Source organism: Malania oleifera, chromosome 6 (genome assembly GCF_029873635.1).
Source record: "Malania oleifera isolate guangnan ecotype guangnan chromosome 6, ASM2987363v1, whole genome shotgun sequence".
NCBI lineage: Eukaryota > Viridiplantae > Streptophyta > Magnoliopsida > Santalales > Ximeniaceae > Malania > Malania oleifera.
This window is the reverse complement of record NC_080422.1, coordinates 29,069,624-29,083,108: the sequence shown is the minus strand read 5'-3', so window position 1 is coordinate 29,083,108 and position 13,485 is coordinate 29,069,624. Positions and strand designations below refer to the sequence as shown.

At 35.3% G+C, this 13,485-nt stretch overlaps 1 protein-coding gene across 1 annotated transcript in view; it reads left to right on the top strand.

The window, feature by feature from the left end:
* Positions 1 to 13,195, top strand: part of LOC131157291 (uncharacterized) — a 60,457-nt gene extending 47,262 nt beyond the window's left edge. Inside the window, exons 7-8 of the mRNA XM_058111332.1 lie at positions 12,541 to 12,715; positions 12,862 to 13,195. Of these exons, the coding sequence (XP_057967315.1) occupies positions 12,541 to 12,715; positions 12,862 to 12,990 (304 nt within the window). The 3' untranslated portion in view covers positions 12,991 to 13,195. The remainder of the gene's footprint in view (positions 1 to 12,540; positions 12,716 to 12,861) is intronic.
* The last annotated feature ends 290 nt before the right edge of the window (positions 13,196 to 13,485 follow it).

Below are 13,485 nucleotides of genomic sequence, written 5' to 3'. Positions count from 1 at the left end.
GCCTAAACAAGTTAACACTCGGTTTGGCTCGGCTCGACTTGGCTTGTTTGCAGCCTTACTCACACATACACATGCACAAGCATACTAGTAAAATATACTTAGTCATGTGAATAATTAATCAAAATCACACAAAAGGGACAAGAAAAATATGAAATGGAGTGAAAAAGGGTTCAAAGGGGCAAAATAAATTTTTTTTTTTGGGAGTTTTTTTTAATATATACTTTTACAATTTTCTAATTTTAATGAAAATTTCTTGAATTTTTAAGATTTTCTTTCTACTATTTATCAGGAAGGAAAGGGAAAACAATAACGTTCAAACAACAACAACAACAACAACAACAATAATAATAATAATAATAATAATAATAATAATAATAATAAGAAAACTCCTTTTTTATGTTAAAACAAAATAATAATAATAATATAACTTTTTTTAAAAAAAATTCCCAAGCATATTTTTCTTGATGAATTTTTAAATTAACAAACTAGGATACAAGGCAAACACAGCAACTGCCCTCTCACTCTTTTTTTTTTTGAATTCCTTTTCCATTTTGATTTTCCAAGTATTTGTAAAGTAACATAAGTAGTATAATGAAATAAAACAAAAATAAAATGACACATGTGAGGTTATAGCCGTGTGTGCGGAGGGGTAAAAATAGGAAAAGTGGGGATATTTTATGAAACCTTAAAACCCAATCTCTTCTACCTCTTCTCTTCTCTATTATCCAAGCCGCTGCACCACCTTTACTGCAATGGGTGCAGCTACCCCCAATCTGGCCATCATTGGCCATCACCACCATCCCTTCTCTCTCTCTCTCTCTCTCTCTCTCTCTCTCTCAAGTTAAGGTGTAATCCCAAGAGGGGGGTGAATTGGGTATTTTAAAATTAATGCGCGGAAGCTTAACCAATATATCTTAATTTGTTTTTGCCAAGTGATCTAAATATTCTAATCACCATTGGACTATTCTCAGCAAACAACTATACCAATTTTGAGATTCCTAAATATGAAACCAAATCACAAGATTTACAATATTTTCAGCAGATTAATATTTATAACAATATGTTCAGCCACACAAAAGTTGATGCTAGAATTTGAGTGATTAATGAATCAATACAAAGCAATTCCAGCAGATTAAATTTAATTTAAATCCGTAGTTATAGCAGAGTTTGATTAGTATAGGTATTCAAATAATTCATGGCATTCACAAGTAAAACATTCATAGCATTCACAGCAAATATATCTCAAAATAAATATGCGTGAAAAGTAAAGGAGAAAAGGAAAAGAGTGGCACTAGTATTTTTACAAGATTCGGCAACCGTGCCTACGTCCTTGCCTCGTGCAACCCACAATGAGGATTTTACCATCCCCCCTCCTAGGCGGAGATGCCTCTCTCTTTTAGTAGGCGGAGATGCCTTTACAAAAACTCCTTCAATAGGTGGAGACGCCTCTCTTCTTTACGTAGGTGAAGTTACCTCTCCCCTTTGTATGGGCGGAGCACCCCATTCCTTCACTAGGCTGAGTCGCCTCTCTCCTTTCAGTAGGTGGAGCACCTCTCTCTGTCCAATAGGTGGAGCACCTCTCTCTGTTCAATAGGTAGGTGGGACACCTCTCTCTGTTCAATAGGTGGATCACCTCTCACGCAAGAACAACCCTCTTGCTTGCCAACGATTCACAACCAAACCGTCAGTTCACAAATAAATCGATAGCAGATTTTGTACAATAAAAAACTCTCTCAAAGAGCAGATTTGTACATGTAAAAATACTATAATACTCTCAAAATAATCTTTGCTACGAAGCTCAAGAGTTTTGCTGGGTTTTCTGGATTGAAAGCTTTGAACTTTGAAGTATAAAACCAGAAAAATATTTTCAAAGAAGGGGAACGGCACACAGCAGTTTTTCAAATGTAAAATCAATGTATTTTCTTGCTATAGGGTTGCCTTAACATGATTAGGGTTAGCCTTTTATAGCTAGGTTTGAATTCTGACCATTTTTTCAAATTTTGGTAACAATATATTTCAAAATTAGAAAGATATCGCGCTGTTCGAAGAACATATTACACGCTTCGGTCGATTGAAATGGGAGTTCGATCGCCCGAACCAATTAAAATTATGAATTTTGAAACAAGCAGTAGCCTTTTGGTCGACTAAACTCTAGGTTCGGTCGCTTGAATCCGTTCGATCGACTGAATTCTCAGTTCGGTTGCCCGAACCAACACTGTCTAGACTTTAGCAATGGCGGTAGCCATGGTCGAACTCTTTGATGCCAGATCAGTTTGTTAAGATTCCTGCATTCGTTCGATTAAGCATAAGCCTCGGTCATCCAAACACCCTAAAAATCAAGTTTCTTTGTCTTTTTGATTCCAAAACTTATTTGTATCGTCTTGAAATGATATTTGGACTTTTTAAAAATATTTTCCATGTAATTTAAAAAGTCTCTAGGTCCAATAATTAATCCTAAGAGCTTCATAAACAAATACTAATTTGAGAAGTACTTACATGAGACTTGTGTTAAAATAAACATGGAATACTATCTAAGTCTTCATGTCTTAGATTGATCTTCATCCAAACTCTTCTTCAATAGCCATTCTTCATTTTGCTTGTATTCTTCATGGCTTTACATGTAAATATGGTCCATTGTGCTTGTAAGATATAATACCTGTAAATACACTTGAAAGCACAATCAGATACCTTGGTTTGTCATTATCAAAACGAGATGAAACCTTGTTAGGCCAACATCTCTCTCTCTCCATCTCTCTTTTTTCTTTTCTTTCTTAAGATTTTTCTTATGTTGCTTTCTCACCATGCAGCCACAGGCCTCTATGGCCACAGCCTGTGTTCGCCAAGCCACCTAAGGCCACCGAATTCCACTGCAACCGTCAGCTGGCTTCTCTCTCTCACTCTCATACAGCCTCTTCGCTTGTTGCTATCACCATGCTTCTGTGGCAGTGGCGGTGGCTTCTCTCTCTCACTCTCATACAGCCTCTCTGCTTGTTGCCATCACCATGCTTCTGTGGCAATGGCCACTGCCACCGTCGACCACCGAATTCCACTGCAACCGTCAGCTGGCTTCTCTCTCACTCTCATACATCCTTTCCAATTTTTACTTGTCCCTTCTTTGAAGCATGACCCCTCACCCCCTTCTCTAATTTTTCTTCTCTCTTCTGTTTCTCTGTTTTTTTTTTTCTTCCATTTCTTATGTTCTAAAATGCCGCGTTTCTTCCCTTCATGACACACTACAACACACACCAACACAGAGTTTTTCAAGCGTGAACATTTTCGAAACCTGAACTGTAAAACACTGATTTCTTTTGAGAACATGGAGAAGATGATTTTGTTTGAAAAAATCCTAATAACATGTACTGATATTTTTGAAACCATTAAAACACACTATGAATTGGACCATATCAAAGCATCCATACTCCAATTTTGTGAATGTAAAATACACATTGATTTTAAAACACTGATTTTTTTTTTTTTTTTTGAAAACCTTAAAACATACACACTGATTTTTGAAAACCTAAAAGCGTGCACACACTGATATTTGAGAATCTTAAAGCATACAACCAATGTTTTTGAAAACATTGCACTTGTTGGCCTAACTGGGTTTTTCAATCTTATTTTGATAATAACAAATGAAGGATGTTTTAAACTTGTGTTGTTGAGTGACTTTATTTCAGGTTTAAGTAAAAGGACACTCATGGTTAATCATGGAAAGTAAGTTGGTAATCAAAGTCAATCAAGTGAAAGCTTTTTAATATATTGAAGTAATGAACGACAAATGAAGAGCTTAAAGGCTAAGCAGGACTTGAAGTAAAGACTGAACCTCAAGAGGCTGCAAGACTTAGTGATTAAGAAGATCATGTTTAGAAGAATGTTTGTAAGTACTTCAAATTCATTACTATTTAGATATGTGAAGCTCTTTAGAATAAGAAGACTTAGAAACCATTTCTTCTAAAACCCTTGAAAATGATTTTGAAAGAGTGGTACTTAAGTTTTTCCAAATGAACTAGAGTTTAAAAATCAAAAATGGAAAAGAGAGGACTGGTCAGTCGACTGACCAGAACACACCATGTTTGGCTAGCTGACTAACAAACATAATGAATGGAAAAACATCTGTCTAGCTGACTGACCATTTTTGAACAGGGATTAGTCAGCCGACTGACTCCCTGGTCTGTCCAGCCTACTGACTATTACGAACATAATTGAGTTAGCCGATTGACAATTTATCAGAATTATTTTTTGAGAGACAGAATGATGTCAGCCGCCTGTCCAGCCGACTGACAATTTATCAGAATTATTTTTGAGAGATAAAATGGTGTCAGCCGCATGTCCAGCTAACTGACTAGTACAAAAATGACCCAGTTGAGTGAGTCAGCCGACTGACTCTACAAAAATTTTAAATTTTGAACTATACGGGAAGTTTTTCAAAATTGATTCTATGATTTAACATCTTTTGAGAAGTTGCCTAAATACTCCATGTTAAATGAGGAAACTTTTCTTTAAGAAGTCTATAAATACCTCTCTTGCTCAATGAAAAAATACGCTCAAACAATACACGCTTTCTACGCTAAAGTTCTCCTAAAGCTCATACTTGCTCACACTCTTACTGGGGGAAACTCTACGAAATTGCTGGTTGATTAAAAAACTTTGGTTCTGATTTGCAACTAAAATCTTTATATCAATAAGAAAGAACCATTGGTGACTTCTAAATCTTGAGGTTCACATTTTCTATTTAGTTTTGGTTTTGAAGTACAATTAGTGATTTAACTTGTACAACTTGCTCTGTGCTTGAGAGTGTTTTTGTACGCAGATATCCATTCCTTTCTACTAGATCTTTGACGGTTCAAGGTATAGTTGGATCGTTGCACCAAGCATAGATTGTTGCTTGGAGAGGTTTCTCTTCCTGAAAAAGAGGTTGGTTGTTGTAAAGGTTTTTGTTCCACCCGGAAGGAACAAGGTATAGTGAAATCCTTAGGTGGTTGACCTAAGACGAGGACGTAGGCCGGGGTAAGCCGAACCTTGTAAAACCGTCTCATTCTCTTCTTTTATTCTCTTTAAATTCCAGCAACAATATAAACTGCGTGGATGTGTTAATCTTACAAACAACCTTGGATATTAAATAAACCTAAGATTAAAGTTGATTGGGTTAATTATCATTGATTGTGGAAACCAAAAGAGATTACGTTGGTTGATCAACTCTTAAATTCTTTTAATTAAGGGTTTATTTAAAATTTGAGTTATTGAAAAGAGTGATTGAATGCTATTTTAATTTTCAGTTCAACGGCCAACTGCAAGACTTGCACATTCATATACAGGGCTGCTAAATATTGCAAAGCATATATTGATTACTTGTATTGTGTTTGTTTGGTTTGAACAATTAATTAATTGGTTGTGTATGTTGTGGTTGTGGATTGACTAGAAGAAGTAAATGTTTGTGTGGATTGCCTAATCAACAAGAATATAAGAAGTCTTTAAAAAAATTGTAAAAGGTCAAGAACTCATAAAAAAGACTCTCAGGAATTTTAAATAACCCAATTCACCCCCCCTCTTGGGACTACACCTTAGGTTTCAACACTATTTTTTTTTTTTGTAAACATTTAGAAGATGCATTGATCTTTGTAGGCATTCAAACAAACATGCTGATTTTTGAAGGCATTCAAACAAACACATTGATTTTGATGATGCTAAAGCACATACACTGATTTTTTTAGAACATTAAAGCACATTAGTACTCACACTACTTCTTTTGAAGCATGGATGCATTCTACCCTTTAAGATCTATAACGAACATATGCCCAAATACACTCATACAATACAAAAGCTAAAACATTAACATACTCATATTCAAAACACACTCCATTTACGCATCACAAGCTTCACAACAGCAACAACACGATTATGCATGCATCAAATGCAAGATTGTGCACATACAATACAAAGTTATGAACACCTCATGCACACATCAAACACCAAGAACTACTAAGACACAAGAAAAAGGAATGCCCAACCTATGTCAGAGCTTCAAGAGAAGGGAGTTGTTGCAGAGGAAATAAGAGAATATATAGGATACTTAAGCAAAGAGAAGGGGAAAGAGTGGGAGAGAGTGAGAGAGCATCAACCTTGGGGGTTGTGCTTGTGTCCCATTGCCCTAGCCCAAGGGGGGCTGTTTATATGGCTTTAAAAGTGCCTTTTGTTTTGTTACAATCTCATTGGTTGGGGAATGGGGGAGGGACAAAATGTACCCCAAGGGTAAAGCCAAGAATAAAAAAGGGGAAAAAAAAAAGAAAAAGAAAAAGAAAAAGTGAGTGCTTCCTAAACAAAAATGTAGGGAAAGCATGGGTTTGGCCAAGTGGCCCTATCCTATGGAGACACATGGCGGAAATAGGGAATATTAATGGGAAAGTGTAATTAGGTAGATGAGATGGATTAATGGGGAAGTGCGCATGGAATTTAGGGAATGTGTGTGGGTTTGGCTAGGCCAATTGACAATTGGTGAGATAGGGGTTAATATGGTGGAGTTTCGTGTCAATTAGGTATTGGGATAGGGTTAGGGATGGAATTAGAGGTTGGTATGGGAGATTAAAATGCAATTGGGCCTCAATCTTGGAATTAAGATCCAATTAGGCTTTGGTTTAAGGGATAATACTTTATTGGGCTTCAATTTGAGAACTTGGTGCTCCTTGGGCCTTAATGGAAAGTAGGACTCGATTGAGCTTCAAATTGGTGACTTGAGACTCACTTGGGCCTTAAAGGGAAGTTTGAAGTGTGTATTTTGTTTTAGTGTAAGGGCTTGAGGTTCAACGTTGGAAGATTAGGTTTTGATTAGGCTTGATTTTGTAAATTGAGGTCCATGCTTTCCCTACATATTTGTCTTGGAAGCAGTCACTTTTTCACTTTTTGCATTTTTGCTTTTTGGCTTTGTTCTTAGGGGACATTTGTCCCTCCCCTATTCCTTAACCAATGAGATTGTAACAACACAAAAGACACTTTTGAAGCCCTATAAACAGCCCCCTTGAGCTAGGGCAATGGGACACAAGCACAACCCCTAAGGTTGATGCCCTCTCACTCTCTCCCACCCATTCCCCCTCTCTTTGCTAAAATATCCTGTGTATTCTCTTATTCCCTCTCCAACAATGAGCACATAGGTTAGGCTCTCCTCTTTCTTGTGTTCTTATTAGTTTTTGGTGTTTGATGTGTGCATGATGTGTTCATATCCTTGAGTTGTGTGTGCACAATCTTGCATTTGATGTATGCATAATCTTGTGTTGTTGTTGTTGTGAAGCATGTGGTGTGTGAATGGTGTGTGTTTTGAGTATGCATATGTTTTAGCTTGTGTATGTGCATTTCAACTTGTGTATGTGTGTATGTAAATTTGTATGTGCGTATTTGGGCATATGTGTATGTCATGGATCTTAAAGAGTAGAATGTGTTAGTGCTTAGAAAGAATTAGTGTGAGAGTGTTAATGTGCTTTGATCCTCAAAATCAGCTTTTCCATTTGAATGCCTTAAAAAATCAGCATGTTCATTTGAATGCCTTAAAAGATCAGTGTGCGTCTTCTAAATGTTTTTTAAAAAATCAGTAAGTGTGCTAAATGTTGCCAAAATCAGTGGGTGTGCTTTGAGATTCTTAAAAATCAGTGTGTTTTGAATTCTCAAAATTAGTGTGTTTTGGAGCTTTCAAAAATCAGAGTTTGTATTTTACATTCTCAAAATCGGAGTATGGATGTTTTGACATGGTCCAATATTTCATAGTGTGTTTTAATGTTTTAAAAAAAATAAAAAAAAATAAAATCAATATGCATGTTATTAGGATTCTTCAAAACAAAATTATCTTCTCCATGTTCTCAAAAGAAAATTAGTGTTTTACAGTTCAGGTTTCAAAAATATTCATGGTTCAATTGGTGCTATGCCTAGTTTATTGCATATATGTTTGATCCTTAATTTATGTTTTAATGTTACTCCAATTTCATCCACTTTAACATTTGCATTTCGACAACTTTTACTTTGTATATGTTATTTCTTAGTTGCCCAACATTCTGATCCATAAGCTATAGCTGACCTTATAACTATCTTTAAGAACTTTCCTTTTAATTTTAAGGGCATTCTATGCTATCAACACACCCGAAACACTCCTTCATTTTACCCAACCTACTTTAACTCTATGTATACTTCTTCAATTTTCCCTTCTTCTCGCATAATAGATCCAAGATATCGAAATCTACTAGTGTTATTAAGTTCTTGATTATCAAGTTTAATCTTCTCTCCAATACTTCCCCTTATGTTACTAAAAGTACATCTTATATATTTTATCTAATTTCTACTTATCCTAAAACCTTTGGGCTCTAAAAACGGTTCTTGAAGTTCTAACTTTGATTCCACATCACTCCTACTTTCATTTTCTTAGGCAATATCTTCTACAAACAACATACACCAAGGGATCTCATTTTTTAGATATTCCTAGTGTGTTCATCAATTACTTGAGCATAAAAATAAGGACTCAAAGTAGACGCTTGATGCATACCTATTGTGATTGGAAATTCTTTAGATTCCCCTCTTATAGTTATAACACTACTTTATCTTACATGTCCTTAATGACCTCAATATATCTACTGCAAGTCCCTTTTCTTTTCCATTAATCTTCTTTAAAAATAATAACTTTTGTTGTCAATCTCCCAGCCATAAAACTAAATTAATTATCTGCAACTCTTGTTTATAGTCTTTTTCTTTGGTTAATTACCCTTTCCTATAGTTTCATTGTATGACTCATAATTTTAATTCCAAAATAGTTATTACAAATTTGTATATTGCCTTCATTTTTGTATAAAGGTATCAACGTGCTTTTTCTCCATTCCTTTGAAATTTTCTTGGTTTTTATAATAGGATTGAATAGACTAGTTAACCATATACTTCCTTTTATGGTTTTAAATAACGGCCGTGACCGTTATGTAACAGTTTTTTGGGTTACCGATACAGTTACACACTGCGTAATCGGTGGGAAGAAAAATCACGGTCGTAGTGGCCGTTACGGACCGTGACCGTTACTTAAAGGCCGCTACAGGACTGTTACACCAAAAAATTATTTTATTTTTTTACTTTTTCTTCTGTCTTTTTCTCTCTCTTTCATATATCATTCTCAATATACCAAGTGGCAAGAGGGGGAAAAGATTATGAGGATGACAATGATACAAAATTTACTATTTCTTTAAATACTCACAATAGCTGCATTAATTAACAATTTGAAAATACTAACTTATTAGGAAAATATTTTATTTTGATAATATTAGTAATGTGATATTTATGTTCTATATTTTTCAACTTCAACTTTATTTCTTTTCTAGCTATTTTATATTTGTATTATTTGTATGTCTTATGTGTCTAATAAATTAATGGAGTGTATGATGTATTTTGTTTTGTTAATTAATTTAGCACCCATAAGAATTTATTATAGATAAGAACAATGAGAAGTATAATACGCACACGTAATTTTTTTATCAATGGTGGTTTAAAACAAATGTAAACTTGTTGTCCTTACCAAATACTTAGTTACTCGAACTAAAGGATTCAAAATATACTTAAACTCTTTCTAAGAAGGGCTAAAAGCTTAAAACATGCAAATACGCTAATATGCACAAGGTTGTGCTTGCTTCAAAAAAATCCATGGCCGTTACACCCTCTTCCCGTTATGTAACATCCACTACTCCCGCTTCCCAACGTTACGCTACTCGTTACCGTGATTTAAAACCATGCTTCCTTTATCTCCTAAACATTTCCAAACATCAATTGGTATGTTATCCGGTCCTATTGATTTCTACTTTTCATCTTTCTTAAAACCATCTTAAGTTCAAATACTCTAATTTTGAGAACAAATCTCCTATTTTTTAGTCTTTTCCTTATTTGTCACTTTCAAGCTCAAGCTTTCAATTCGGTTTTCATTAAACAACTTATTAAAGTATCTCCGCCACCTCTCTTTTTCTTCTTTGATAAGACATTATCATTCTCCTCCTTCATACATTTTATACTACCTAAATCTATGCATTTTCTTTTTCTAACTCTAACAAGTTTATACATGTCTCTTTCTCCTTTCTTTTTATCTAATCTAACATATAAAGTATCATAAGTTCTATGTTTGGCTTCAATAATAGGGTTTTTTTTTTCCCCTTTCTTTCTTGCCTGTTTGTACTCTTCAAGATGTTCTATATTTCTACAACTTGCCATGTTATGTACCAGTTTCTTTTTGTCTTTATGACTTTTTGTACATCTTCATCTCATCATCAACTTCTTTATTGCCTGAATATCATCCTCTGGATTTACATAAAACCTCTTTTGCTATCTTTATAATAGAGTTAGCGATTCTATTCCACATAGAATGATTATGGTTATGAGATAGAAATGAAAACAAGAGAGAAATCAACCTTGTGAGAATGATTATGAAAATTGCCCCAAGAGATGTGAGAGCTCGGTGAGATGGGAGACGAGGGAGACATGAGAGCATGCTATAGCATGAGGTAGAGGAGGTATCTACAAAACGTCTCCTACGAGATAGGGAAGACATTATAAAAGAAAAGAAAAACCTTATTTATGCCCTGAAAAGGGTAAAATTTTAACTAGCCCCCCCTGGAAAACTGATTTTGAAGACTTTTGAGAATTTTGACTCGAAACACTTTTTTGTACCTAATTTGTGCTTTTCAAAACTTATAAAGAAAATGTTACAAGAATGTTTAGTTTTTCTATATGATGCTCCAGAAAAAAAAGTGTCAACAAAAAGAATACAAGAAAACTTCATCTCTCCACCAATTTTAAATTTATCAAATCAATGGAGAAATCATCTCTCATTTTTGCACCAAATCTGGTGCATCAACAATCTCCCTAAATTTCAGTTTTATAAAATCAATGAAAAAAATTCATTTCTTGGATTTGCACCAAATATTGTGCATCAAACATTTTCCCAAATATCAGTTTTATCAAATCAATGGGCAAAAAAAAAATAAAAAAATAAAAAAAAAATTAGCGCTTGCAATAGAGGGGCAAAGGCAGTGGGGAGACATCATTATTAATTTGTTCTGGATCTATTGATGACTTCCTCACCTGTTGTGGAAGGTGGTCATAGGTTGTGATGGGTGGTTGTGGTGCGGAGGTGATGGGTGGCTGGCGATGGTCAGAGTTTCTTGCCTGCTGCACACGTAATAAGGTGATGGGTGGCCAGCAGTGGTGGGAGTTCCTTGCCTGTTCTGGATCTGGTGATGGTCGCTGTGTGAGTTTGTCTGTCGTGGGAGGTTGTGGGTGAAGGCAGTGGCAGCCGATTGTAGTGTCATGGCAGCACTGAGTGTACAGGTATGGTGATGATAAGTTTACCAGTGAGGAAAGGATTGGATGAGGCAATCGTGTTGCTTTGGAGGACCACCTAGCAATAGAATGGATGTTGACTAAACTAGAGGGATTAAGAGAAGATTCACATGTTCAATCAAACATAACTGGTCTCTTAATTGAAAGCCCATTCATCGAACCGGCCTTATTTAGAGCCCATTCAGTGCAAATGAACACCTCCTTAGCATGCCTCACTTGTAAGACTAAGGAAGGCATTTAAAGGCTTGGTAAGGCACCCTGCACAGATATCTGAACATACTACGTTATTTGCAGGTGCTTATGGTATTTGATTTAAGTAGAAATATGGAACTTGTAGGCTCTGTTGCTAGGAAAAAACATGTGCAAGAAATGTGAAAGGATTGGAAGAGACACTGGGCATGGAGGTAGACGGGGAATCCTTTTTTTTTTTTTTTAGTAGTCAGCCGTGCAAAAATAAAATAAAGGCCAAACTAGTCATGATTTTTGTTCTCACTTATAACCAAAAAGAAGGGAATTGACTTTCAGAAGTAGTAGAATGAGAAGGAAATTAATAGAAAAATCCCCCACCCAGTCAGCAGCAAGCTCCAAAACCTCATTCCACAATGCATTCATTCCACAATGCAATCATTCCCCAACTGCATTTACAGGCAGATGCGTCCTATTACAGCCCCTACTTCATCAAATACTTAGACAAAATGCCTGAAAAGATTCTCCTATTTTGTTGCTGTGGAAAACACCAATTTTGCTTTCCATTTCCTTCACAATTTCTCAATTATAGCCTTTTTCCTCCTGAAATTCATTCTCCAAATATTTCGGGAATTAATATTGCTTTCATCATTTTCACCATGATGAGATGAGGGCTATTCAAGAATGTCTGAAAGCAAAATTGAACTGAGAATCCAATCTGAATTCGTTTCACTCTATATGGTTTTTTATCCCCAGTTACCTTATTGATTTCAGTTCTTAATGTTCATGAACTGACAGGTACCTAAACCATGCCAATATATGTATTTATTTGTAATATATATATATATATATATATATATAAAATTATATATCACTACTAAATCTTTAAATTAAAAAATAGTGCAATGTGTACAATTGGCATGTGAAGGAGGGTGGCACTCGATGCACTCTTTTTCTGACTTAAGACTCTGCCGTCTGAACTTGAATCTTCTTGCATATTATCTGTGGTAGGTTTAATTACATGCACTATGATCAGAAATATGGCCACGTCTACAAGTCCATTGAGGCCTTGGATCAAATGGGAATGGACACAATAGAGATAGGTGATCCAGACGCATTCAAAGACTACCTATTGAAGTACAAGAACACAATTTGCGGCCGCCATCCTATCAGTGTTTTCCTCCATGTAAATTCCCTTTTTTTTTTTTTCCTTTTATTCATTTCCTTTTATAGAAAAGTAAATTCTCATTCCTTTTTTTTTTTTTTTGACCAGTTGATTTTGAACCAGATAGTTGTGTTGATAACTTTTCTTTTTTGACTGAATTGTGTCAGATGTTGAGGAACTGTTCAACAAAGATAAAGATCAAATTCCTTCATTATGAGCAGTCCAGCCAATGCAAAACAAAAAGGGATAGCAGTGTAAGTTATGCATCTGCAGTAGCAAAAGTGGACTCTCCATGAAGTCAAACAATATCATCCCAATTTATCTAGACTATGCTTGTCTTGACTCTTAGTTGTTTCAACTATGTAATTTCTGGTCTTTTCGACTGCAGTAACTCAAACTCTAATTGATGTTTATTCTCATTTTAAACCACCAATATTGAACAGCAAGATAATACCAAACATTCTGAAATGCAAGTAACTATGGACTATAAATTGCACAAAATTGTGTAGTCATTGAAAAGGAATGACAATGCAATAGCCACAAAAGATTCAACTCCGCAACTTTTAAATTTGAGATGCATAGAAGGAACAATAGGAATAAGTAAATGAAAATATTCATTGTCAAAAGCTTGGTTGCGATGCATATATATATATTTTTTTCTATGAAGATCTTACGAAGTCCTCACAATTGGCTTGCAACGGGAAATCACCTATGAGGAAATCCCTCAAATTCCACGAGGGAGGCTATCTTACCAAATCAGGTTATCTTAATCTCCGCTGTTGGCGAATAAT